This window comes from Lepisosteus platostomus, chromosome 2 (assembly GCF_059453375.1).
Source record: "Lepisosteus platostomus isolate fLepPlt1 chromosome 2, fLepPlt1.hap1, whole genome shotgun sequence".
Classification (NCBI taxonomy): domain Eukaryota; kingdom Metazoa; phylum Chordata; class Actinopteri; order Semionotiformes; family Lepisosteidae; genus Lepisosteus; species Lepisosteus platostomus.
Genome location: NC_142612.1, coordinates 11413136 through 11439764, shown reverse-complemented (window position 1 = coordinate 11439764; position 26629 = coordinate 11413136). Strand labels below are relative to the sequence as shown.

At 35.5% G+C, this 26629-nt stretch overlaps 1 protein-coding gene across 3 annotated transcripts in view; it reads left to right on the top strand.

Annotated features, from left to right (window-relative positions):
• The window catches only part of nme7 (NME/NM23 family member 7), a 79460-nt gene that overhangs the window by 48061 nt on the left and 4770 nt on the right, over positions 1-26629 (top strand). For all 3 annotated transcript variants that reach the window (XM_088597888.1, XM_088597897.1, XM_088597880.1), the window contains 2 exons: positions 1574-1642; positions 10706-10807. In XM_088597888.1, coding sequence (XP_088454014.1) covers positions 1574-1642; positions 10706-10807 — 171 coding nt within the window. The remainder of the gene's footprint in view (positions 1-1573; positions 1643-10705; positions 10808-26629) is intronic.

The following is a 26629-nucleotide window of genomic DNA, read 5'->3' as shown; positions in this document are numbered from 1 at the left end:
TAATTATTTGTTATGGTCAGGAGTGTTGAAATCTGTAGAAGAATGCTCATATAGAATGTAGACTTCAATGTGTCATCTGAATAGTGGGCTCAAATGTTTTTACTACAGGAATAAATTAGGCAAAACCTTTAACATAACATCACTTGATTAGCCCTATAAAATTTCTTACATTAGGAATTCATCTTTTCACATACCTCAGCTTGCTCTCCATGAGACACAGACAGGCAGGGAAGCTTGGGGTCAGAGCGCAGGGTCAGCCATTGTACAGCACCCCTGGAGCAGCTGGGGTTAAGGGCCTTGCTCAGGGGCCCAACAGAGTAAGATTCCTCTGCCAGCTGTGGGATTTGAACCAGCAACTTTCCACTCACAACCATAGAGCCTTAGCCACAGAGCCACCACTCCACCCGGCAGAGATAGTACAGCCGTACCAGCAAGATAGCACAGATGTTTTAGATTATGTTGATATTATTTTAATTTAAACATGTTATGACCATGAAATACAGTACTAGCATTTCAGGTCTTTGTGTCTTTACGTGTTGGAGCACTCTCATGGATACAGCTAGTCATGTTTAGTGTTAAATAATTCATTTCTAATAACATAAAGATATTGCTTGGAATGCTTCTGACTACTCTTTTAAAAAATGTTTTTAAATAGAGGACATTTTTGTTAGACATATACTTAATATCTAGGCGGCATGCTGGTGCAGTGATTAGCATTGCTGCCTCACAATGCTGGGGCCCTGAGTTCGGTTCTGGACCTGGGAGTTCTGTCTGTGTGGAGCTTGTACCTCTCACTGTGTTCACATGGGTTGCCTCTGAGTGGAGGGGTGGGTTTCCTCCCACAGTCCAAAAACTGGGTCAGCACCAGGATGAACAGCTTACTGATACTGGATGAATGCTCATTATGCTACCTTGCTAGCCTGGGTGCAGTGTTTGCCGTTTTATGCCTGTATGTCGTAATTGTTACTTCTGCTTTTCTTTCAACGGAAGCTGGCAGAGTTAAATATTGGATATTTGTGCTGGATGTTTTTACATAGAAAAAAAAAAACTTTAATTTAAGAAATCGCATTGAACTGAATTTCACCTTCCTTAACAGGTGTTTCATTTTCAAGTACTCATTTTAATCTATTGTACACACAGTTTAGACTCACCTAATCGTAACGAATACACCCCTGCGTATAACAGGGATCTCACTGGCCAGGCTGGGGGAGGTCTCCTTTAGCTCTGCTGGCAAGTGCCACTGGAGAGCTGGGTTTGTGCCCAGGCAGTGTTTATAATACTCATAAAGGAGTGTAATTTTGAAGTTTCTTTAATGAACATTATCCCTGAAATTGGCTTTTTCAAATTCCAAAATATTTAGTTTTCATTAGTATTTTTTTCCTGATTTGTTTTGTGTGGCCTTCTCTAACTTTTTTAATTCTGTTGGAATGTAATGTCTTTCTTTACACAGCACATTAATTAGCATATCATAGATGAAATACAGTTTTCAGGTCTTCTAGATCCGAAAATACTTATTTATAATAGAGTTGAAAAGCAATTGTGTTGTCATACATTTTTCTTTTCTTTTTTTCAGTTCACTATGGATCGGGCCAATGCTGAAGAATTTTTTGAAGTTTATAAAGGAGTTGTTGCAGAGTACACTGTAAGTATCAAATTAAAAAAGGAAAATTCAGATGGAATTTTTAATTAAAATTACTTATTTAACATTTTAAATATATCTTTAAAGTTCCTTTATTGAATTTAGCACTTGTAATTCCTAAACCATAAAATGCTATGAGAATTAACAGTGCATGCTCACAAGGTCATGCCAAAGACGTTCCTGGAGTTCACCCTGCATTGAGCAGTACGATTTACTCTAGTTAGCATGGTAGCAAAAGTACTGTGAAAAATTTCAAAGTAACTTCGTATGATTTTGTGTAGCTACAATGTAAAACAGTAAAAAGGAGTTGCCAGCATAAGTTTAGCAACAACCCATTGTTGAACTGGTTAGACTGGTTGCTAAGAGTTCACAGTGTCAGCTGCCTTCAGTTTGGTAATGTCTTATACACAACTATGCAATAAATGTGAGTAAATATATATATATACATATTGATGGGCACCTCTGCCATAATGAAAAATGCAAAATAAAATCTCTTATAATGTGATTTTTTTACTTCAAATGTATAAAGAAGGAGTTCTTAAATTGTCTGAGGCTTTTGTTAAGTTCTGGAGTGCTCTTCCAAAACTCAAAGAAGGGGAGTACTCAGATAAAAGCTGACTGTTGTGGATAAGGTTGTACATCATGCACCAACATGTAGTGTACATACTGGTGAAGAAGGGTTTAAATTACTACATTTTTGGATCTGTGTCTTGCGTACCTTAGTGTCGTAAATATAATCGTAGATTATAAATATTAATCAATAAAATCTTATATATGGTGCCTTGCAAAATTATTCAAACTTCTTCCAGATTTCCAGATTTTGTTGCTGTCTGAGCTTGGAATCATGACACTATCAAACTGGACTTTATATTTAGAATCCTCACAATCTATTCCTGATTAAGTTAAATGATAGTTCTATCAAGAAGACAAAGGAGCTTTCAAAACAAGACAGCACTTAGGAAGTAAAGAGGCACAGACCAGGAGGAGGTCACTTCAGAAGTCATTCATGTAGTTGGTAAAAAAAGTGCGTCATGCTACACAGACACTATGTCAGTACAGTATTCCAACATGAGAAGTGGGGAAAGCAGGAAACTGGCTATAGATGCCAGTGTGAATCCAGCAGTGACTTTCTAATGTCTGACATGAGAGTCACTTTAAATATATTATCAAAATCCCAGTACTTACAGAAACCTGGTCTGTATGAGTGAGAGGCAAGAAAGAAGCCTTAATGAAAAATACGTACCTGTATATTAATTTTAGTATTTGATAAACTGCAGACAGTTGATGGAAAGTTTTATTATCAGATAAGTGTTTTTGGTCTGAATTCAAAGCATGAAATTTGGTGCAAGCATATCTCCTAGTCAGCACCTTACAAACTGTCAAGCATGGTGGTGCTTGTCAAGCATCATGTTATGGGGATGCTTCTCATTAACAAGGATTGAATGATCACTGAGCAAAGTGCAGGTGAATCCTAGAAGAAAACCTGCTTGAGTCACCCAAGAATCTAAAACTGGGTCGGAAATTTTATGTACGCAGTGTCCGAAGCACAAAGCCAAAGTCAAACTGGAGTGGTTTGAAAAGTAGAAAGTTAATGTCCTTGGGTTTCACAGTCCTGATTTAAATCTAATAGAAACTTTATGGCGAGACTTGTGCAGTCCATCAGTAATCCCTGACAAACTTTTCAGAACTGGAAACTGGAATAATTTGGCCTGGAAGAATGTGCAAAATTTCTATCATTGCACTGTGCAAATCTGGAAGAGACCTATCCACAAAAGTTTGGAAACAGCATTTGCTGCAATAGGTTCTCTACCAATTACTGACTTAAGGGGCTGAACACTTTAGTAGTTGACTATAAATTTCACTTTTTAGATCTTTACAGCTTAAGAAGACATTCAGCCTCCTTCATACATAGCAATGTTCAATTTGGATGTTACATTTTTAAATAAAAACAGTTAATTTGATAAAAAGTATATTTAATCAAAATGTGATATTATTGGTATGTCTTTCAGGGCTTTGCAAAGTACAGTAAACATTTTAATTATCACTAATGATAGTGAAGCAGATAGAATGATAATATGAATTCCTTTTCCTTTTTTCAGTAATTTTACTTTTTTGCTACTGCCCTAAAAAAGAACCTTTGAAAAATTACTTTTTGACTCTCTTAAGATGATGAATTATGATAAATCAGTCAAGGCATTTATTCACCTTATTTGTGTAACTGGTGAGATTAACCAAAGACAGATAAAGTATCACATTTAGATGCATATATATTATTTTTGTCTAGCTTCTATGGAATCGCACCCACACAGATGCAACAGACTGTGATACAGGGCTGTGATACAATGAAGGCTTTTGGCCAGAGTCAGGATGTGATGCAGCTGCTCATTTCTTTGTTTGAATTCTGTCTCCAGTTGTTTTTCTTCAGCAATGATAAAGAAAACAGCTTGTGTTGTCACCATTGGGTGCCAGTTTACATACTGTTATACATCCTTTAAAGACTAAAGGAAAAAACAACACTATACTGATTTTTCTGCACAGTGCATATAGGGCATTTTGTTGTCTCTATGCAGTGCATTTCTGCTCTCTTTACAACTCTTTGGTCTCACTAGAGATCCTTATACTGCATTTTGCTTTTCTTGCATAAAGTGTTGGTTTCCTTATATGTTATCTCAGTAGACCAAGTGTGGCTTCCCTGTGCAGTATGTTGGTTTCCTTCTATAGCATTTTTGTCTGTATACATGATGTGTTGGTTTCCCTGTACAGCTTTTATATGAAAAATGTTCACAGGTGGGTACAGATGTTTAAAGAAGGAGATGAAAACTGCAGTTGAAACTCTTTGACATCTTTGAAAATTTTATTTGCTGAATATCCAGCAAGTGCAAAAATTGGTATTGAGAAGAATAACAGTGGAAGAAATCACTATGACCTCAGTTGTATTAGAAGGTTCTGCGCAATCAATTTTATACATGATTCTCGATGACCCCATTCATCATGATTATAACCGCAGCAAGTGAACACCTCTGTGGCAATGGCCAAAGCATGGATGCAGTCCACAAGGGGAAGCATTTGCTGGAACAATTGACAACTTTTCACTCTTCCCCCCTGGCAAAATTTTCTGTGTAGAGGCCAGCTGAGAAAGATGGTGGCAGATGTGGTGTGGGATTGTTGAGGTCTCATCCCCTCCCATGGCATTCCATAACAGGTGTTTTCAGGTATTGATGACATGATTTTTGCCAGCAGGTTATAAAAATATCTAGATATTGCTCTGTCAATGTTTTGCTTCTGCCATAATAATGCCTCACCACACTGGGTTGCTTAGGTGCAAGGATTCTTCAAAGAGTAGTTGACCTGGTTCCACATCCATCTTATTCACCAGAGCTTTAGACCAGTGATCTTTAGTTATTTTCAGCCATAAAGCACAGCGATTCATCACTGGGCTCTGAACACTCCTGAAGAAAAGTCAGCTGCCGCCTTCACATTCCCATGTGGAATGGATTGGTTTTAAAAGTGTATTGCATTCTTCAGGGACTAACTTGATTTGTTAATGTTTTTTCATGTCTGCATCCAGTTTCTCTACCTTGTAATAAAATGTGAGACCTTCATATGTGTATGCACTTCCTACAAAAACAATTGGCTTCCTAGGTACACTTTAGCTAGGCAAGAACAGCAGCTTTACTGATGAATTACTTAAACCTTTAATGCAATCATAACTTTATGCCTAACTTTTTCAATTTTTTTTTGTTTTTTTGCATGTCCATAGCCCTTTTATTCATTCCTGTTTATTTTAATGCAAAGAATTAAAAGGTTTACATTTACATTTTATAATGGCATGACATAATATGAGGCTCTGAACTTTCAAAAAATATATTTTGAATTGTGTTGCATATGCTTGTTCCAAAGCCAGCAAATTACTTTCAATTATCTTTATTTCCAGAGAAGGAGAGTGGATTTCCATAACTGCTTATCTTGTCTAAGTGCTCTGATTATTTCAGGCATTGCTAAGTGATGATGACACATTGAATGGAACAGCCCAGCAGTGAGAATGATATTACTATCCTGCTTTTCCAGTTTGATAACATGAGATTTAATTTGTACATAATTTGCCAAACATGACATGCTGTATGCGAGACATTCCGACAATGCTACGCAGCCCTACCAGGCCATACCCAGTCAAAGTAACTCTGTTTGGATTTTCAAGATAATTGTGAAGATTCTGTCTTCTGAATTATAAATATATATATTTTATTTTTTACTTTAACTGCTACCTGTACATCATACACATGAGCTTCTTCACAGGTTAGGGAAAGTTAATTACCTTATAACAATTGACTTCATTAAGGGATATTGGCATGTCCCACTCACTAAGTGGGCAAAACCTTTCACTGCTTTCTGCATGTATTTAGACTTTATTAATATGCACTTTGCATGGGACACCTCCACTTCCCAAAGGTGGATGGACAACATCCTTTTGGACCATTTTTATTTCTCTACTGCCTACTTAGTCGACATTATCATCTCCTTCTGGCTAGCCCATGTATCCCTTGGCCACACCATGCTTCAGAAGATCCATTAAAGCGGTCTTAACTCGGCAAAACCAAATATTCGTTTGCTTGCACTGAGGGCTAATATATCAGATTTACCAAGGGAAATGACACACAGTTTATCCTTGGGTGGAAAATGTGTAGGCTGTCCTTTCATATCCCAACCATACCACCATTAAAAGAGTGGGATAATTTCTGGCCTAGTTATCTAATACCAACATTTCAATACCTGATTCCCCAACATCACCCTTCTTCCATTAAATGTTACAAGGATGAAAACTAAGCTCAAGCTTGCCTTAAGAGATGAATACACCTTCTCCACATTGAGGAATGCGATAATCAGTGCACCTATCCTTAGGATCCCCTTCCTTCAATCACATATAAGCCTCAGTTGTTGGTTTGGGTGCAGTCTTCTCCCTGAGGAATACCAGCAAGGAAATCTCAGCTGTAGATTTAAGACTTAAAATTGCTACAAAGAGAAAGGGTAAAGGAAAAAGGGTCCTGCAATTGAGAAGTGGTACTGTACCTCTCTATTAGACAGGCTCTGATTAATCTAAAATATTGGAAACTAAACATTCTACTTTATCCAGTCGCTTCACACACCAGCAATCACTGGGCTCCATCTTAAAAAAATCCTTCATTATAGTGCATTTCCCTAGATCTCAGAATAGAAGTCGCAGACCATAAGGAATACTTCATAAGGCAAAATGAAGGCATACACCTTTTTACAGGAGTTGGGCTATACAGAAGCTTAACCTGTGAGCAGATAATGATGCTTGCTGGGAGGGGGGCAGTAATGTAACTTGTGTCTGCAGCGTTGTAGACCTCCTCCTGTTTCAGGTTTAATTAAATGGTTATATCATTGACTGGGCCTGGACAAGAGGGTGATGTTTTTGTGCTTAAATGCAAGTCTTTGTCCTGTGTGAAGGATTTGAGCAGTTGGGAGTAATAAAGAGAGTTTACAAGTATTTTTGTGAGTGTTTTAGAAATTATGAGTAGTTATTTGGAACCAGTGTCTTGTAAGTCTAGTTTTTAAGGTAATGACCTAAGGGAAAGTACTATTTTTGAGTGGTTTAACTTAATTTTGTACTGCCCCTGCCCTGTGCCTCAATTTTCCTAGCTCTCTACTGTTGTTTGGATAATTTTGGTTTTTGTAGTTTTATTGTGTTTTAGGAACTTTTGTGTCTTCTTACTATTTTGTGTTTACCCTGTAAATAATTCACACTTATTTGTTTCACTGTGCATGGGATTCATGGCAGTATTTTACTTTTGTATCTTACAGTATTTTATTAATCTGAGAGAACTTTTCTAGCCAGCCTTTTCTGCCCATTTTATTTTTCACTCTCTTTCTAATTTTGAACTTGACACATTTAATTTTGTCTTTTTTCATTGCACACTACAAAATCTACTTAATACCATGTTATCCTAAAAATATAACAAAGTGAGATAACACTCATTATTTTAAGTGTGTACAATATACAAAAACAAGGAAACTAATGTAGGAATGATGTAATACAATTGGAGTTTAAAGTAGGTTGTGTGAACCCAGATACTATGATCTGCAATATACTTTAATCACGCTTGTGCAGGTTCCATGCTATCATTAAGAAAGGTAGTAAACATTTTAGTTATTGAGCAGCCTTGATAGCATGTTAGTTAGATCTCCTCCCCTTTGTATTACTTCAAAGGCTACCGCACATAAATGATACCTTTAGCTTTCTGTGCTACAAGATTTCAGTTACTTTCACTGATAGGAAGGTGTAACCTCACTTGATCTACACAGGAATACGCATTTAGAAGAACACATCTGTTTGATGTCGCACTGTCTTAAACTGTTTTGCAACAAGTTATATATGATTAGGTTAATCCTAATTATAGTCCTTAACAAAATAAAATAAATGTTGTTTTGATCTTGATCTATTAAAACGTTTCTAGACTGTTTCTCAACAAGGGGAAGAGTGAATAGCAGGGACAGCATTTTCAAATTTGTGCTGTACATACATACATCCCATGCAACATCTTTATGATCTATAATGCACTGTTGAAAAGTCTGTTATACACAAATGATGGAAAAAGTTTAAACTGTTTTTTTGTATATATACCATCAATTGATTTAGGTTACTGAGGCTCTTAAGGCACTTTTGGTAACAGGTATTATGTAACATTTAATTCCTTAACCTTTGACTAAACAGTGCAAAAATATAGTAATAAAAAATACCATGAAGATAACTGAAGTGATGTGTTTCAGATGATACAGTTCATTACTAATTATGAATTATGATTATATTTTACCTCTGTACTTCTGAACATCAGGATGTTTTTTTTTCTTCTAAGGTAAAATGTGCTGCTTTTTAAAGAATTATTGAAAGACCAAATACATTGGACAGATCTAAAAAAACGAGAGTGGTTGTAGTACACAAAAACATATTCAGAGCAAATTGTTTTAAAAGTCATATCCTATATATACTTTTTATCTATGAATATTGTATACTGTATATGTATATATCTCATTTATAAACAAACAGTGATTGTAAACATTAAGGAACAAACTAAAAATAAGCAATTCCTTGTAGGAGGACAATGTTTTGTGACTACTTTATATTTAGACTTCTTAAGAACACTTGACCTTGCTGGCACTGCAGCCTAAGGGAATCCTAATACAGCTTCCCTTTCAGGACTTCTGCTTTGATTAGATAAGAAGACCCTTTTCAAAGCAACACATTCCTTAATTTTTTTTTTTGTATTCTGAAGGTGTCTTCATTTGACATTTAAGGTGCCTTGAATATTTGTATTTTAATAGTTTTACTTTTGCTTTTGGGACCTGGTCAAGGAACTCATTAATATCAAATGTCCCTGTAAGCTGAAAGTCACCTATCTGCAAGGTTGCTTGTCCTTAGACCCTTCACTGTGAATTAAATGCTGTGTTATACAGTGCTTTCTGTTGCAAGGGCTAAGCTCTCACTGTCTTCTCCTGAAACTCATTACTGTCTGTTTCTGGCTTGGCAACAAAGATGTGTTCATTTAGCTGCACTAATGCAGCAGAGACCCAGAAAACATACAACTGCACCGTTTATACAGTGTTTACATGGTTTTTGCTGTTTTAAGTATAAGTTCTGGGTTCCTGATTTTTCTCACGCCACTGTAGTAATTTCTACTGTATATGCAAACAGATCCATAACTGTTTCCAGTTTCTGTTCTTTTTTTTACATTGCAATTATTATGCCATATTATAGAACATGCAACGTTTTCAGCACTTTTATTCATTGCATAATAAACGTCTCAGGAGCACGTGAACAACACTGGTAAGGTAGTGTATTTTTTCAGATTGATTTGCCAAAAATGATCATGTTTTGATCTGTCTTAGCAGTGGCCCTGGGAATTTGTTCTCCACCTGAAGTCAGTCAGTACCAGGGCTGTTAGTATTTGTTTAAAATTAGCAAGGACATTGAGCTAGTCCACAGCTCTATTCTTTACAAAACAGTCTATTATTGAGTCAGTTACACAAGAAGCATTCTCCTCTAATTACCTGCCAAGAGTATTTCCTGTTACCTTCTGCATCTCTCAGCAAGTTTCTGTTCTGCCCTGTATGGAGATGAAACCTATGTACAGTCATCATGTCTAATAATCACAAGACTAAAGCTCATTGTCAATTACAACAACCCTGTTGACCTAGTTTATTGGTATTTAAAATTCAATATCCTGCAAATGTCTGAGTTTTTTCTGTTTTCTATGAGAGAATAAAGGTTTCCTTTCAGATCAATATAATTTTTTGTCATCTGACAGTCACTTTAAAAGTAAAACAGGAATGTTCATTATAGAGCTCAGCAGCAGGTGGACAAAGAAAGAAAATGTTTATTTAAAAAACAGCAATTCGTGTTTTTTAACAGTTTTGAAATTACATTGGGATTCTGTCTAAACTGCTTTATTCAAAATCAGGCCAAATTTATTGTAGCTTTATTACTTACTGTCTATTGTAAGAATAACTGATTAAATATGTAGCTGTACACCTTAAATCAGATGTTAAAGTATTACAATAAATGTAGAATTCTGTAGGTTAGTTTGTAATGGCTTTCTAAAATGTACTGTTTTCTACTTATACACTTATAGAAACCGTTAATATATCAGGCAACTATTCGGATCTCCCACCCCAAATGGAACAATGTGTGAGAGTAACTTTGTGTGGCCTAAGGCGCTAAGCCACCCACACAAAACTTTTACTATACATTAAATTTGTAAAAGTACACTCTACCATAATCTTACACACAATCCTTGTAATCTCAGATAACTAGCAAAAGCCAAATTTCATAGCATTTAAATTGCCATTCTGAGAAAAAAATAACTATAATGGTAGGGTATAATGGATACAATTGTTGGGGGGTTTTTGCCTCGAAACCTGAGCCTCTTAAAGTTGCTGAGCCGCTCACTGCATGTCTGTCGGCTGCTTTCCATAAACAAAAGGCCCTTTTATTGTTATGCTCTGTGTACTTCACAAAAACTCTGTTTTCTTTTGTTTGCTTTCTGACAGAGTATGGTAGCTGAGCTGTGCTCGGGACCTTGTATGGCATTAGAAATCCGTGGAACAGAGGCACCAAGGACATTTCGAGAATTCTGCGGGCCTGCTGACCCTGTGAGTTATTAGCAAGAGCTTTCCCATGCTTCCATATTTCCATAACACCTCTGACTCTCAAAAACTGAAATGGAGTCTGGCTTTCAGCATCATTTTAACTTCCCCAAGCTACACACAAAACTCTGTGAAATCCCACTGTTCTCTGCCGTTGTGCTTTGTTATTTATTTTTAATAAAATAAAAAAATATATGAATATAAATTAATATGAATCATATTTCATATTGTTTTTCATTCATATTTCAACTCAACAATATCATAATAGGACGGTATGATTGAGTTATCTGTTGTTATACACATTCACATTTTTGTAATCATTTCAATTGGATGGTGAGTGAATAATACATGTTGGATTGCAAAGTTTGTTGCATCATTACAAAATGTACTTTGTCTTTACTTTAACAAAACACAAAACTATAGAAGTAATGCAGTTTTGTAAAGTTCCTGAGAGCTGCCGTTATGGATATCATCTAATTTTAAATTAAAATGCCATTATTAATACATTTTAGAAAACATTCAAGTATGAATGACCTTTATCTTAAGTGCTAGTCTCCATTTAAAATGAAAACACAGAAGATACTTGTACTTTGATTGACATATAAATACTAATTTGTATTAAAAGTTGCTTACACACTACATAAATAGCTTAACGCACACTCGATGCGTTCACTGAAAGTATTTCTGTGCTATATATTCTGTTGAACTTGTCTAGTCCCTTTAAATGCTTTGCAGAACTCGCCTTTGGTTCTTATGCCTTTTCAAAATTGTATGTACTGTAGACTGACAGAAATGTACAAGACACAGGTCTTACGTGGATAATGTGTCAAATTCCATAAGATAACACTTAAGATAGTCTTTGCCTTGGGCAAGAGTTCATTACCCTTAAAAGTGGTATAAAATACATTTCTGATAATAGAATGGACTTTGTTATTAACTTCTGGCAAGGTTTAATATTGCATTTGCTGACTGAATGGTCGTTTTCATAAGATGTAATGTCTTTCTGTATTTTAAATGTTTGTATGCAGATAATGCCAAATTGTATCTTAAGATGGTTAAAGAATTGTGTTTAAACACTTGGGTAAAAATATTGTATAGCATTCAAAAGCAGAATAAATTTCTATACAGAGGGAGGAGTTGCCCAGATAGCATGAAATAATAGTATTGTTTTTGTTTGAAAAATTCAGTATTGCAATTCAGTTAAACACTGACCAAAGCATAACTGAAATTTACACATTTGGCAGATTTAACTGAAAGTTTGGAAAAATACCAAAGTGCATGATTTTTTAGATTTTAGAAGTAAAATGTTTTATTTTGGTCTCGATTTATCAAAATTCTACAGGCTGTTTCTTAACAAGTAGAAGAGTAAACAGCTAATATCACATTTTCAAAGGATTTTTTAGAAATATATGATTTGGCAGCATTGTTCACTGTATTCACATGAGTAGACTGTTTCTACTTATTCACTGTCCAAAAAAAGTAGTGTAAAATAAATATATAAATATATATATATACTTTCTTGAATAATTTTACGTTTGGTCAGGATAAGTGCACAGTGCCATTTTCCTGTGATTAAATCATTTAACTAGTTTCACAGCAGACCTTTATAACAACATTTATGAATTCACCAAGGCAACTGTAGGCAAGGCAAATGAAGGTCTACCAGAATTTTTCTAAAAAATATTTGTACTCTCATTTCTTTATCATAATATGAGGTAATCAAATATGAGGTAGACCAAAATGCATGTTGTGAATGTCTCTGTGACTGGGAGTTTTAGAAAATGAAATGTAATGTTGGGTTTTTTCTTCTACTGTTCTGCTGCCAATAATAATTATTTTGGTTAGTTTCTTAGCTTTAATTGTAGCTATTTAATTGTATATACAGTTTGCCTTTGTACCAGAGCAAGATGTTTTCGTATCAATTCAAGTCTAGTGTTTTTTAAAAGTCTTTGTTGAATTATATTTCTGTTGAATTAAAAAGTACAATTCCCTAAAAAAATACAATAGATTATTTACTGTTGAGAGGCGATGTAGTTCTTACCTCTAACATGCAGGACATTGTCCTGGCTCCACAGGAGTAACAAGATTGCTTAATCCTAGCTTCAACAGGTTGGTGGATCTGCTCTGAACCATAATGTGCTGTTGTCGTGTAGAGCACATTCTATTCGAAGAGACAAAAAACAAAAATAAATTATTTAATACACATGTAACAGACATGTACACTGTATTGCTGGATAACTTCACATTTTGTTTCTTCACAAAATAGTGTTTGAATTTAGTTTGAAATTTACATTCTACTCATTTTATTGGATAATGTTTAAAGATTTAATCCATTAAAATATCTTTCCACAATAAAAATAGGTTTTTCATGAATGTGAATTTGATAAACATATATTTATAGCTTTAAAAAAACAATGCAGGACTACTTTAATTGCTGTATTAATATGATAATTGCACATCAGTCTATTGTGTATTAGTGTCATATTGTGTAGTATTGTGTGCCCTGAAGCCTGGAAATCTAGGTATCGAACCCAGGCACTAAAATAAAGATGACCACACAATGAAATAACCTTATAAAATTGATTGATTAAAAAGGATGAGCTTTTGAAAGATGGAGGCGAACATTTTTACTGCATGTTTCTCTTCAGACTAAGCTGCATTCACTAAATCAACCACTTTTTAAATAACCAGAAAGCAGCACAGATGTGAAGTGTTATTTCCACTAAAGGCTGAATGAGCTCCAATTGGCTCAATTGCGTAATTCCTTCTTCAACCTACGGGGCGCCGTTTGTGTCTCAGTGGTCTAGTCAGCATGGGATTACCGACCTCTATAATGGACACCGCCATTATTGACCTCCCAATTTCAGAAGTGGAATATCAGTGAAAGCTGGTTGGCACTTGAGCTCTCCTAGTTACATTGTGGTTCAGGTGAATATCCGCGTCAGCATGCGTAGGCTGCAGTGGAACAAGTAATAGGTTTATTCCTTGTGTTTCCTTTCTTCTCTTTTCAGCATGGAATAAACCTATTACTTGTTCCTTAGTTACATTGTGTTATCACAACATAAGAAAATAAGCGGTATCATGTTGATGCATGTCTCAGAGCACCCCTCTTCAACAAAATGTTGATATCTTGCAGATTTTGAATGACCTCTAAAATATAGGTAATATCCCTGCATGCTGCAGTAGACCTGAAGAGATTTGTTTTGGATGGTTTCTTCATGAAGGGCAGCATATACAGTAGGTTAGAATTGCTGCCTCAGAGCACAGCACTAGAACCCTGTGTTCAGTTCCTGGGGGGCTATCTGCGTGGAGTTTATATTTTCTCCTCGTGTTCATGTGGGTTTCTTCCAGGTGCTCGCGGAGTTTCCTCTCATACTCCAAAGACATACTGGTAGGTTAATTAGCTTCTGTAAATTGGCCCTGGTGTGTGTGTTTCTGTCTGTGCAGTGGACTGGCGTCCCATCCAGGGTGTATCCTGCCTTGTACCCATTGCTTACCAGGTTAAATAAAGCAGTTAGAAAATGTATGGATGTTTTTTTTTTTCGTGAAGTTTTTCTTGGGTAGCTATATGATATATGATAGTGAGCTGGTATAAATTGTGTTAACTGTGTAAGTATTTCATACAGTTAAATTCCACTAAATGTTTGAATGATAAAGCGTTTCTGATTTTATTTTGTTTGTTCTAATATACCTTACATGACACTTCATTTTCCTTTTGTTCTCTCAGAGTGACTTTTTAAGTAAGTAATTCTGTGGAACATATTGTGTTTTCTTTAATAAAAGAAATGTCTCTCTAAAATTTACATACTCTGTTATTGAAGTGTAATACTAGTGTAGTATTATTATTTTAATGCTAGTAGATGTGTATTCTTAATGGTTTATGCATTTCTCCTTGTATCAGTCTTGCTTATTTCCTTGCTCGTCCTAAAACGTCTTGCTTTTCATGTCACTCCACTTTTAAAAATATCTTCACTTAAGACTGGTTAAAAGTTTATTGACAGGCAGTTTGAATCTCATTTTACTCAGACCACTGTCATGACAACCAGCTCTGGATGCTTGACCTTGTCTGTAAACCTTTGCATGAGCACAAAAACAAACATCACTGGTGATATTTTAGTCAGCACCACATACTTAACTTGTAACGACACACATATATATACACTATCCTTCCTAGGGGTTCACATGCACTGAAAACCTCCTCTACAGTAAGGAATTTCTAACGTAGCTCTCACATATTACCTGCATTCCTCTAGCTAAAAGAGAAGTGTTAATCCATTCCTTTTCATGAGAAAAGTTTCATGTAAATAAGAGGGGAAATTGCCCTCTCATTGTTTTTCAAGGTCCCATTTACCACACCCTGAGCTTACGTTACAAAAGAACTATTATCAGTAGCAAAAACAAGTGAGGCCATCATAGTCCTGTGACAGCTCTTGGATATCGGATCTGATTGTGGACTTCTGTCCGAAGATTACATGGTATAGTGTCCCCATGGTTGCGTGGATTTTCTCTCGATGCTCCAGATTTCTCCCACCTTCCAGAGACATGATAGGAAGGTTAATTGGTGTCTTTAATTTGTGTAACCAGTGATAGACTGGTGTCCCATTTAGGATGCAGTAACACATTGCTGTGAAAGCAATTTGTACTACTTATCATTTATTATTTAATACAAAGTTGTGTTTACAACTGCATATATAGGGCGTACAGAAGGTACTCAGCCCCCACCCCACCCCAAACAATTGCAAAAATTGTTATAATCAGAATTTCGAATTAATTGATATGATTTTTACCATGCTTCAAACAACATTTTTATTCTGTAACAAAAATGTATGAATGATCACAAACAGAAATATCTTCTTCTTTTCATGCTCTGTCAAGTTCAGTGAACCACAATCAAGTCCTCCCACAAATTCTCAATAGGATTCATGTCGTGGGTTTGGCTAGGCCGCTCAAGAACATTTACTTTTCCAGTGTCACTATAGCTGTATGCTTGAAGTCTTATCTTGTTGGAATGTGAATCTTTGCCACAGTCTAAGGTCTTTTGCTGACTAAAGCAGATTCCCCTCAACAATTTGCCTGTATTTCACTCTTTTCATTGTTCCCTCTATGCTTACAAGTGCCCCAGTGCCTCCCACTGAAGAGCATCCCCATGAGATGATGCTGCCACCATCATTAGTCATGGTAGGGATAGTCTTACACAGATGATGAGCCATGTCGATTTTGTGGCAAGCACAGTGCTTTGAGTTCAATTTTTGTATTATCAGACCAGAGAATATTCGGCCGCATGGTCTCACGGTCTGCCATGTACCTTCTTACGTGGTCTTTTCTCAGAAGAGTCTTCTTTCTAATATCTAATATTAGAAGCTAAATGCTGTATGTCTAGTACTGCACAGTTTAATGTTCTTTGTCTCTTCTCTTCTCTATCAAAGTCCTTCTTACCCAATTTCTCAGTTTGGGAGGACCACCTGCTCTAGGAAGAGACTGGGGGATTCTTTATTCTTTCCTTATGATGGACCTGATTGTGCTCCTGGGAACTTTCAGCACCCTAGATATTATACCTTATACTTATGCATTCCAAAAGCTTGGTAGTTTAGTAAGGCAAATTTTAGCACACATTGTAAACTCGCCCCCATGTTCTTGGTGTTTAACTTACAATTGCTAGTCAGTTTTATGATATTTATATTTTAAGACTACAAATAGTTTCTGATACTATTAAACATTATTTGCATTTCATTTGTTGAAGATGTTTTATGCTTCCAGTTGAGTTTTTGTCAGTTTTTGTTCTGACCACACCCTTTTCCATGACCATGGGTATTCAAGAATACTAAAAGAAAGCAGTCAAGTATGATGCAGTGTGAGATTCAAAAACCACCATGGGATTTAGAAATGACTGTGGGTGGGCTTCTGTGTAGGATCAAGGAAAAACCTTTCTAATGAAAGATTTATTTTTAAAAAGGTTACCACATGCCTTTTTAATAAATGTGCATATCTAAAATGATCAGCTATGTTTATATTTAATTTCTAAATAATCTATAGGCTCAGTGTTAGCCAAATAAACATCTCAATTTTGATGCATGAAAAACAGTTTGCTCAGCATTGCATAATTGTTAAGGACCTCCTGTGCAGTAGAGCTTAAATCCCTCCGTTTGTTTTTACATTCTTATTAAATAAAAAAAAATGGTTCAGCACACTGAGAATGATTTTGAAAATTAATTTCAGAAAATAAGATACATCTTTTGGAGTTCAAAGAGTCAAACCATACTACGACACTTGTCGTATATATATTTAATATGTAAATATGTATTACTTTATAGCTTTGATTATGCTGTGATTATGATGCATTTTTACATGTTATTGACTGGAATTTAGTTGAAATCGATGTATAGAATTAATTAGTAAATCCTCTTCCCCTTTCCCCAAAGTTTCAGCTCAATCAAATATATTATTAATTAAACGTAGATTAATTGAATGTCTGTCTAACCTTTTCTCACAGGCCAGCAAATAGTCATACAGTACATTCATCTGTTTTCTAACCACTTTATCCAATACAAGGTCAATGGGCACAAGACAGGATACACCCTGGACGGGACACCAGTCCGTCACAGGGCACACAGAGATACAAACACACACTCACATCAGGGCCACTTTTGCCAGTTAACCTACCAGTATGTCTTTGGTATGTGGGAGGAAACTGCAGCACCTGCAGGAAACCCATGCGACCATGGGGAGAAGATACATGGGGATAGCACCCCAGGAATTGAAGCCAGGTTAGCAATGCTAACAACTGTGTCACCATGCTGCATAGTCATCCATTTACAGTTGTGAGAAAAGTTTGTGAACCCTTTGGAATTATCTGGATTTCTGCATGAATGGCTCCTAAAATGTGATCTGATCTTCATATACGTCATAATAATAAATAAAGTCTTATTTAACAAACAACACACACAACATTTTACATTGTCATATCTTTATTGAACAAACGTAATTTACAACTGTACATTGTATATCACACAGAGAGTAATTAAGTTTGCAGCAAAATAAAATACAAAACCAAAGGACAAAAACAATGCCTTAATATTTTCTCACCCCAGCTCTGATCTCTTCTTTTTATAGCCTTCTCTCTGCCTAGTAAATGAAGTGCTCCTTACCTCCAATCAGCACACAAGCTAAAAAGAGACCCTAATGCTCGTTTCCTTCTATGTGCCTCTGAAGCTTGAATCACTTAAGTACACTAAAGAATCTGTGTTGTAACCTTTTTAAAATATAATACAAAAAAAATTCCAAGCCCACATCAACCCCTTGCACACTTCTACTGCATGCAGTTGTCATACTCTATCCATGATTACACTGATTTTTTCTGTGTGTTTCGGTACCTCCCTGTCTTCTAAAGACATGCATGCTAGGTTCATTGGCATCTTGAGATTGTGTGTTTGTGTGTACGCCCTGTGTGTATGTCCTGTCCATAGCATTGCTTTGCCAGGTACTCTTTGTTTTCAGGAAAGCTCTGGCTTGCCAGTCCATTACTTTCACCAAGAAAGTACCAATGTTTTCTGATAATGGATGGTTTCTTCAAATTGAAATTAATTGTTCCCATCCCCGTAGAAGATTCTAGTATGCAGATAATTTATGAACAGTATAGACCTCTCTATCCATCTCTAATCCCACCATTAAATTTGTCACAAGTTGTGATTTATTTCTGTTCAACCTTTTAGAATATTTTAGAATGTGTTGCAAAAGTATTTGGACCTAAAGTTCTGATAACAGCCTCGCATTTGGTTGGAAATGTAGTCATTTTCAAATGGGATTAACAGAGATGATATTCTAGTATAAAACGTTTGAGCTTCAAAGTTCATCAATTATTTTAGGGCATAAATTTAAAGATTTGTATGTCATAGAAGCCTCATGGGTCACAAGATTTTTGCATTTATGATATTGCAATAAATTTAAATATAGAAATGTTACAGTAATGTGAAAAAGAAAGGGTTCTGCATGTTATTTTTATTAATTAATAGTGAAAGTAAAATTTGAGTGTGTTATGTGTCACATTAGGTTAGATTTATCTACTGTTAGCACTTGGTGTGGACTAGGTGAATGTCAGATGTCTTAATATGTCAAACCATAGAATCATGTGGGGTTTCTTTCACATTTTTTCACATCACTGTATGTGACCTTGTAAAGATCTAGAAGGAGCACTGCATGATTTTTCATTCAGATTTTTCAGATTACGCACAGTACAGATGAAGGTGCCTTGCTAGCTACCTAATAGATCTGCTCATGTACGTTTTTATTGAGATTAAATACACTTTAAATTAATTCCTTAATATGGATGTATCAAGTCCCTGTGAGACTGTTTGAGCAGGATTGCCTTTACATACTGTAGGTACTATATTGTAGCCTCGGCTAAGAACAAGATGTACTGTTCTAAAATGATGTGAAGGGCATTTTAATAGAGTTTTAGTAGATTTGTGTTTCCATTTTCCAGCCCATTACATAGCCTGTTTAGTCCTCAGGTTTCCAAGCCTAATTATATTCAGCTATGCTCCCCGAAATAATCTGTTGTTTTCCAAATAGATTTGAGGAATGTTGGAAATGTTTCTTCTGAGTCTTGCTAAAGAATAAAAATACTTTAAATGTGTTATGCTGATGAATGATACTTTGAGGAGACCCCAATTTCCTCAAAGAAGCTAATGTTCTCATTTGTTTTATGTCTTAATAATGGTTCTCAAGGAGTAAATAAAATGGTTAATTTAACGAGTGCATCAGCAGTTTCGGGAAATCATATGGCTGAAATTAAGTTCAGATGTCTGGAAATCCCTCTTCTCTGTGCAATCAAACCGTTAACTGAGAGTAAATTATTTTTCAAATTAGAGGATATAAATTATGTGATAGAATAATCTTGAAATGAGGAAATCCCAAGATGAAGATACATATATTTTGGGAAAAACAGAGAATGGAGGAATTTATTACTAATCATACATCCCCTTTTAAATTTAATTGGCAAATAGAAAGGGGAAACAGTCTGCATAAGGGCACACCTTACATTATAGATAAGGTCTATTACAAGACAATATAGATGGCATGCTGTGGTATTATTGCACAGTTGTACAGTATGGTCCACAGCCTATTATTTCACTTGTTTTACAAGTAGGTACATATATTAACCATTCAAATCGATATTTGGACACATACTGCAAAACCTTTATCAGTTTGGGATATGCTTTGTTGTTAAAATTTATTATACTGAGAACCATTAAAAACTCAACTGTTTTTGGATTCAGTGCTCATCAGTTGCGTCATTAATACCTCTAAGTATACTTCATGCTCTGTGATATAGCCTTTCAGTGTTTGAACTTGGATGTCATTCATTTGCTATTTACAAGTAATTTAATTCATAGCATAAATCTCTCTGAGCCTTCTATGTCAGTGTGGTCTGTTTTGGTGATATTTCTAGTAAAGTAGTTCAGTCGTGTTAATTTTCATAGGGTAGTTAGAATTCCTTTTGAGAATGCCAGAGAACCTGAGAAGGTGTTTGTATTTTTTCAACAGTATTTATGGAAGTTTTTCACTGATGCTTGCTGACTTTTAGATTTTAACGGAGATGAAAATAATCTAGTTAAACAGCAACTCCTAGCATAAGTATATTAATATTTTGAGTAATTTCACAAGTGTTACAACATCATGTGCTGGTATGCAAATAACTAAATAACCAAAACACTACACATCAAATATTGCTCTGTTTCCAATACAGTAGCTTAAAGTTAGTCAAAAGGTTGCCTCAGACTGTATAACAACAGAACAAAGCATGTTCTTTGACATGTTTTTTTAAACAGTTAAACATGTTTGTGTTGTGCATTTGATATTATCTTTATATGTTGAGGTCTGTGATTAAAACCTAGAAAGTTTCTGGTGTTATTGTACTGTACATCAGCTGCTTGAAGCATCCTTCATTTTTTACTATGCTGGACACACAATTTAGAAATAATACCTAGTAACTAAAATCTTTTCTGTCCATTCTAAAATAATATGTGTATATTTTATTTATGACTGAATAGTGGTTAACTCTGCTGCCACACAGTCCTTGGGTTCTGGGCTTGATTTTGTACTGGGGTGACTTCTGTGTAGAGTCTGCGTTTTCTTCCTGAGTTCATGTACAGTTTTGTTGCCTGTTCCGGTTTCTTTCCACCTTCTCATGACATGCTACTGTATTGCTTCCTGCATGCTAATGTATGTGAGTGGCCTGTTGTTGTTTTCCATGGGAATAATCCATTTTCTGAAGAAAGTTTACCCCCACTTCACTGTTTGCAGTAACTGAAATACCAGCTTTTCAAAGGGGGGTTTCTAAACAACTATCCCATGACCTCGCTTTTTTTTATAGTTTATTTTATAGTATCTTTCACCACTTGGACTTGGGAAATGGTAATAGTTAAATGTATTTCTTGAATTTGCTAGGGGTTTTGATGAGACTTGACAGATAAAAAAGACATCTATGGCCCAAATAAAATTATTTTTAGCATCCTTTACCTTTAATGTGTTGATTCACAAAGAGATTCATTAAATTCTAACAAATATTAAGTAAAGCTCTTCATCTGTTGCTAAAACCAGTTTCCTTCTGTACAGAAAGCTCTAAAGTACAATTTGTACTTAAAATAGTATGCGTTCTAAATGCATGAATACCTTTATCAGGGTGATATTCAACAAGGGAACATTGAGATCTTTTGTGGGCACGTACAGACCTGTGTGTCTGGAAGAATGTTAAGTCCAGCACCAGAAAATATGGAGCTTAGTTTGTTTGTTATTTTCAGTTTGTTTATTTAGTTGTCACTTCAACGGCTACAGCTGCTGCTTTGAAGATATTTATATAGTACTCTCTTAACCTAACTGCATGCATTACCCAAACTCTAATCACCATAAAGTTCAGCATAGTGACTATGACTGAAATTTATGATTGTCTAGAAGACAGGTGCTTTAAGCAATGTCAGAGACACTCTTGATTTGAAATAAGGGTCCTTTGAGTAGGTCATGTGTTCTTCACAGGGCCTTTTTGTAAAAATTCAGTTGCTGCACTGGAGTAAAACAAAAGTAAATTTAACTTTTGGCACAGTTGGTATTAATTTGACATTTTCTAAAAAGTAATAGTTTAGTTTCAAACCATGTACAGCAAACATTAGATGAATGTTAATAGAAATTGTAAGTGATGTTCTGGGAATATTTATCCCTGTATGATGCATCATGCAACGAACCCATCCTCATCACAATGTTCTTGCTTTCTGGGAATGGGGCAGAGCTTGGAAATGTAATGCAATTTTAAGTTTTGAATCACTCCTCAGGTGTGTGGGTTCCTGTGCAACTGAAACAGATTTCTGTTTCTATTATTGTTTCAGTAATTATATAGTGTCATGAAGAGCAATCATAATCATGAGACGTGAGCCCTATGAAAAATTAGATTTAAAGAAGTAGTACCTCTTTAAGGTGTAAATGCATGATTTCTGAATATTGAAAACATCCATACATACCTATAGAATTGCAGTTTAGTATATATCTTATTAGCAACTGTGTAGTCAATTTAGAAGAGGTAGTGTTGATCAAAGTTATTATACTTATCTAAGGGATATATACAAATAATAATAATCTAGATGTTATAGTGAAGAAGAATCGGCAATATTGCTCACCCACAGTCTTGCTGGACATATTATGAATAGTTGCATCTCGTGATTTAAGAGCACAAAATATTTTACCTTATTTTATACTACACAGTTTAAAGATTGATGAGTCGATATAACTGGCTCTTTATTCGACATTGCCTACAGTAACAAATATTCATCAGCGAAGCTACAGGCTGTACGGGCAGTCCTCTGAGGGCTTAATCTTTGGCCTAGTAAAATAGAGTGCTCATACAATTACAGCTATTTTTAGCAAGATAAATGAGGAGATGTATGTGCATGACATTGTGGTGCATACATTTTAGTAATTGTAATTAAGGGCTAATATTTAGTCACAAAAAATCTGGCAGAGGACTAAAATCTGACAAAGGGAGTTGCAATCAAATTTATCAGCAATAAATAGAGTGATAATGAAACCGTTAAGAACTCATTGATTTGATCATTCCTCTGTCAATACAAAGAGGTTTTTTAACTTAATTTTTTTCATTTCACTTCTCTCTCATTGGATATTTAAAATCAGCTTCTGTGTTATTGCATAAAAAATAGTTACATTTATTATTTTGTAGGAGTTATTTGAACATTTAATGGTATTTCTGCACTTTTTCTGAAGTGGCCTTTAGAGACGTCATGTGTACATGTTAATTGAAGGTATAATTATGTAACTGTAATTAAGTAACTGTAATGTGCAGACATTTCACCAGCTTATGCTGCTGTCATCAGTGCATAACTCTCATGTATGTGCTTATCTTTTAATTAATTACACTGATAGGGATAACCTGTCAGCAAACATTAGTTATTGACATCTAATCTAATGACGTAAGGAATGAATTGAATTATAGCAAATCACGTTTGATAAGCAAAATACACAGTTGATTCCAGTTGTATTCAACTTAATAGTGCTTACTCAGTAAGCTGCCATCATGCTCAGACATAATACTCTAAGCCTTTTTTTTTCTGAGGACCCTATTATATTCTGTGTCCCTTATATAACAATAACTCAACAGAAACAAGTATGTACTGTATAAATATATATATATAACATTAAAAAGACAGGAATAGACAATATATTTTAAATAATAAAATATATTTTAAAGAACGTCTTGCAACATGACCAGTACCTTTAGCAAATATTACTTGCAGCTTAGCAGGTTTTTTCTGCATGGCTCACTTCATGCTCTCTGAAAACATCAGTCTGTATTAAATACAAAACAAAAACTTATATATGTTTGATAAGTGACGTGACTTTCAAAGGGAATCTCGTTAAGCTATCTCGGTAAGAGTGTCACTGTTCGGAGACAGTAGCTCCTCCTTTGTGGTCACAAGAGCCAGAGCCAGTGTCTTGTGATGTATCCTGATACAAGTCTAGAAACAAAACACTACTGCAACTCTTTCCTGGTGCAACTGCTTCTTAATGTAATTGCCAGCACTACGTTTTAGAGAAAGCCTATTAAAAGTACGGGACAGGACTTAACTGGTACAAATGGAAAATTGTAAGTTCTGTTCTCCAGATTTAGATCCAGCTAATCGCACATGTAAAATTATCATACTTAAAATCAATTACTAAAGCATTTCATTAGTCATCAGAAAAGTAAACCTTTATTTGCTGGAACTTACTAAAAATGCAAAGCTCTATTAAATAAGAACAGATCTATAATGTTTCTATTTTTATAACTTTTATAATTATAGGTTACTAATTTTGAAACATTTGTCCTCTACGAAGTTAACTTTCTAGGAAGGATGCAGCTCACAGGTAGCTTCAGTATCTCTGTTGCCTGAACAGCAAGTCAAAAGCAGAGTTTGACACTAGCACTAGAATTCACTGAATGGATAATTTTGTGATATTAGATTGAGAAATGAAGTGTTTGCTATTCCCCTGGGACATTGTGGCAGCAAAGGAGGTCTCCTGTGCTCGGGTTTGCATGGTCCCTGTACTGTCCTTTAATGCCATGGCACAGAAACAGGCTGCGTGACGAGTACGAGGACCTTTCTCAGCCTGTGCAGAGGGCTCAGAGTCACTGGGAGATATGTCTCTTAGTATTCACTCCTTTCTGTTCACAAAGAAGCTCTCAATCCAGATATATTGCACGGAAAAAAAACATCCTAATTCTTGCATGTCTATTTGTCAAAAACAAGTATACAGTTTTTGGATATTAATTAAATATATTTGGTGTCATTTTGATTAATTATTCAGTGCTGAATAATGATACCCTCAACTGACTTTCACTGTTGCATTTTTAATCACATCATTATTGAGCCTGGGCACAGATGATGTGATGATTTAACCTCTTGAATGCCAAGCCTGGTAAAAACTAAGAAAAACAAATACGTGCAGGAAACAATATACTCTTTTTTAAGAGAACAACAACTTCTCTTAACATACTGTGTCATTGGTATATTGGAGTCTGGACTACGTGCACTGTTTCTCACCATCTGCCAGGAATTAATTACCAGGCAAGATGTTACACCCAAACCCAACCCATCAATGTTGGACCATGATTGGAATGACCTTGAATCACAGCACCTTACAAAGGTCAACACATGATCATGCTCCATATCTGGTCTGAACGGTGCTTGCTCTTTTCTCAGAACAATATATACCTGGATTTTTAATGTTCATAGGATCCTCCTGTTGAAAGTCCCTTCAGAACTTGATTAATCTTCTCCAGTTGTTGTATTATCACTCCCTTTTCCCCTCTCAAGGGAGAGTCTGCGTTTATCAGGCATTGTTACATAACTCAAACAGCCATTCAGTCGTCTCCTGAGATCTAGTCTTCACCACTTCTGCACATAACTTGTCCTCGCCCTGGTGCTTCTTGATGGCTTTTCTAAATTTCATGGTGAAGAGCTAGATGTTCATGTGCGTGACTTGGGGTGCTTTTGGCCGAAGCAATTCTGAGTTGTTAAGAGGTGAATGTTGTTGAGGCTACTTTTAGCATTTCTTTAAAATGCTATGTTTTAAAGGTGGAGAAGCTTTTGGTCAACATTAAAAAGGTCTGTGTTTGTTAGTCCATAGATATTAAGGGCCTGTCTAGTTATCATTGTGCTTAAATACTTCAAAAATTCCTGTAATTAACAGATTTCATAAAGAATGAGATATAGAGGTCACACCTACAGCAGTGTCTATGCTAAAATTCTGTAACTGTCAGAGGCTATTATTTCCAACAAAAGCTGACAGTTATAGTGTGAAGATCAGTATAAGCACTCCACAGGGCTCATTAAAATGAAATTAAGCTCTCTGAATGCAGGTCATTTGTGGGTTACTAATGTAATTACAAAGAGCCGGCCTTAGCCAGGCATTCCATAGTGATCTTTCAGCAGTACAGTGCTTTCCTGTTTTTCCATCTCTTATTTGCCTCTCTATAGAAATTAGTGAACTGCATAGTCTTCCCATCATCCCAAATGGAAAATTATTAAATGGACATATCTGTATGAGCATAATTTAGACAGTGGCCTGCTTACCTCCAATATATTTTCAGAAATGTGTGCACTCTCTCTATATTTGCAAATATGACCTTTGAAATGATTGTTTTGCTATATCAATAAAGGAAGAACATTGGCACAAGGTATAGGTCTCATTCAGTCGAAAGCTTTTCATTAGCAGTATGGTGTCTTTTGACAGTGTTGCCAGATAAAAGAAGCAGGCATACATTACGCATTGTGGCTTAATTCCCATTTGTACAGTCTAATGAGCAGCTGAAACCAGAGAGATTGTTTACTGAGGAAAAAGAGAAGCACAAGAAAGTGTGCTGGATCCAGGTTAGTTCAATTATCCATGCCAATGTTTTAAAGACGATAGGACTGTAACATAAAAGCAACTGTTCTTGTATTAAAGAGGGTAAATTACATTGCAATTGAATTATAACCATGACATAGTCCACAATTAACCACTGGGGTGCTTACTTGAAGTTGCAGTCAGTACATTTAAAGGAATGAGCTTGATCATTTTTTTTTTCACACTTAATTACATTATTCCATCCAAATCTTCAATATGGAAAGAAGAACAGCTTGATGTGGCATACGTCCTAAGTATCTTTTGTTACTGTTCTTCAGATTTTTTTTCTTTTGCGGTGATGAATTAATGATTACTGTTTAATGTGGAGCTTTCTAAAAAATCTTTTCAGGGGCAAGTTGTATGACTACTTTGATTGACCTACACTATAAGGCTTGGAAA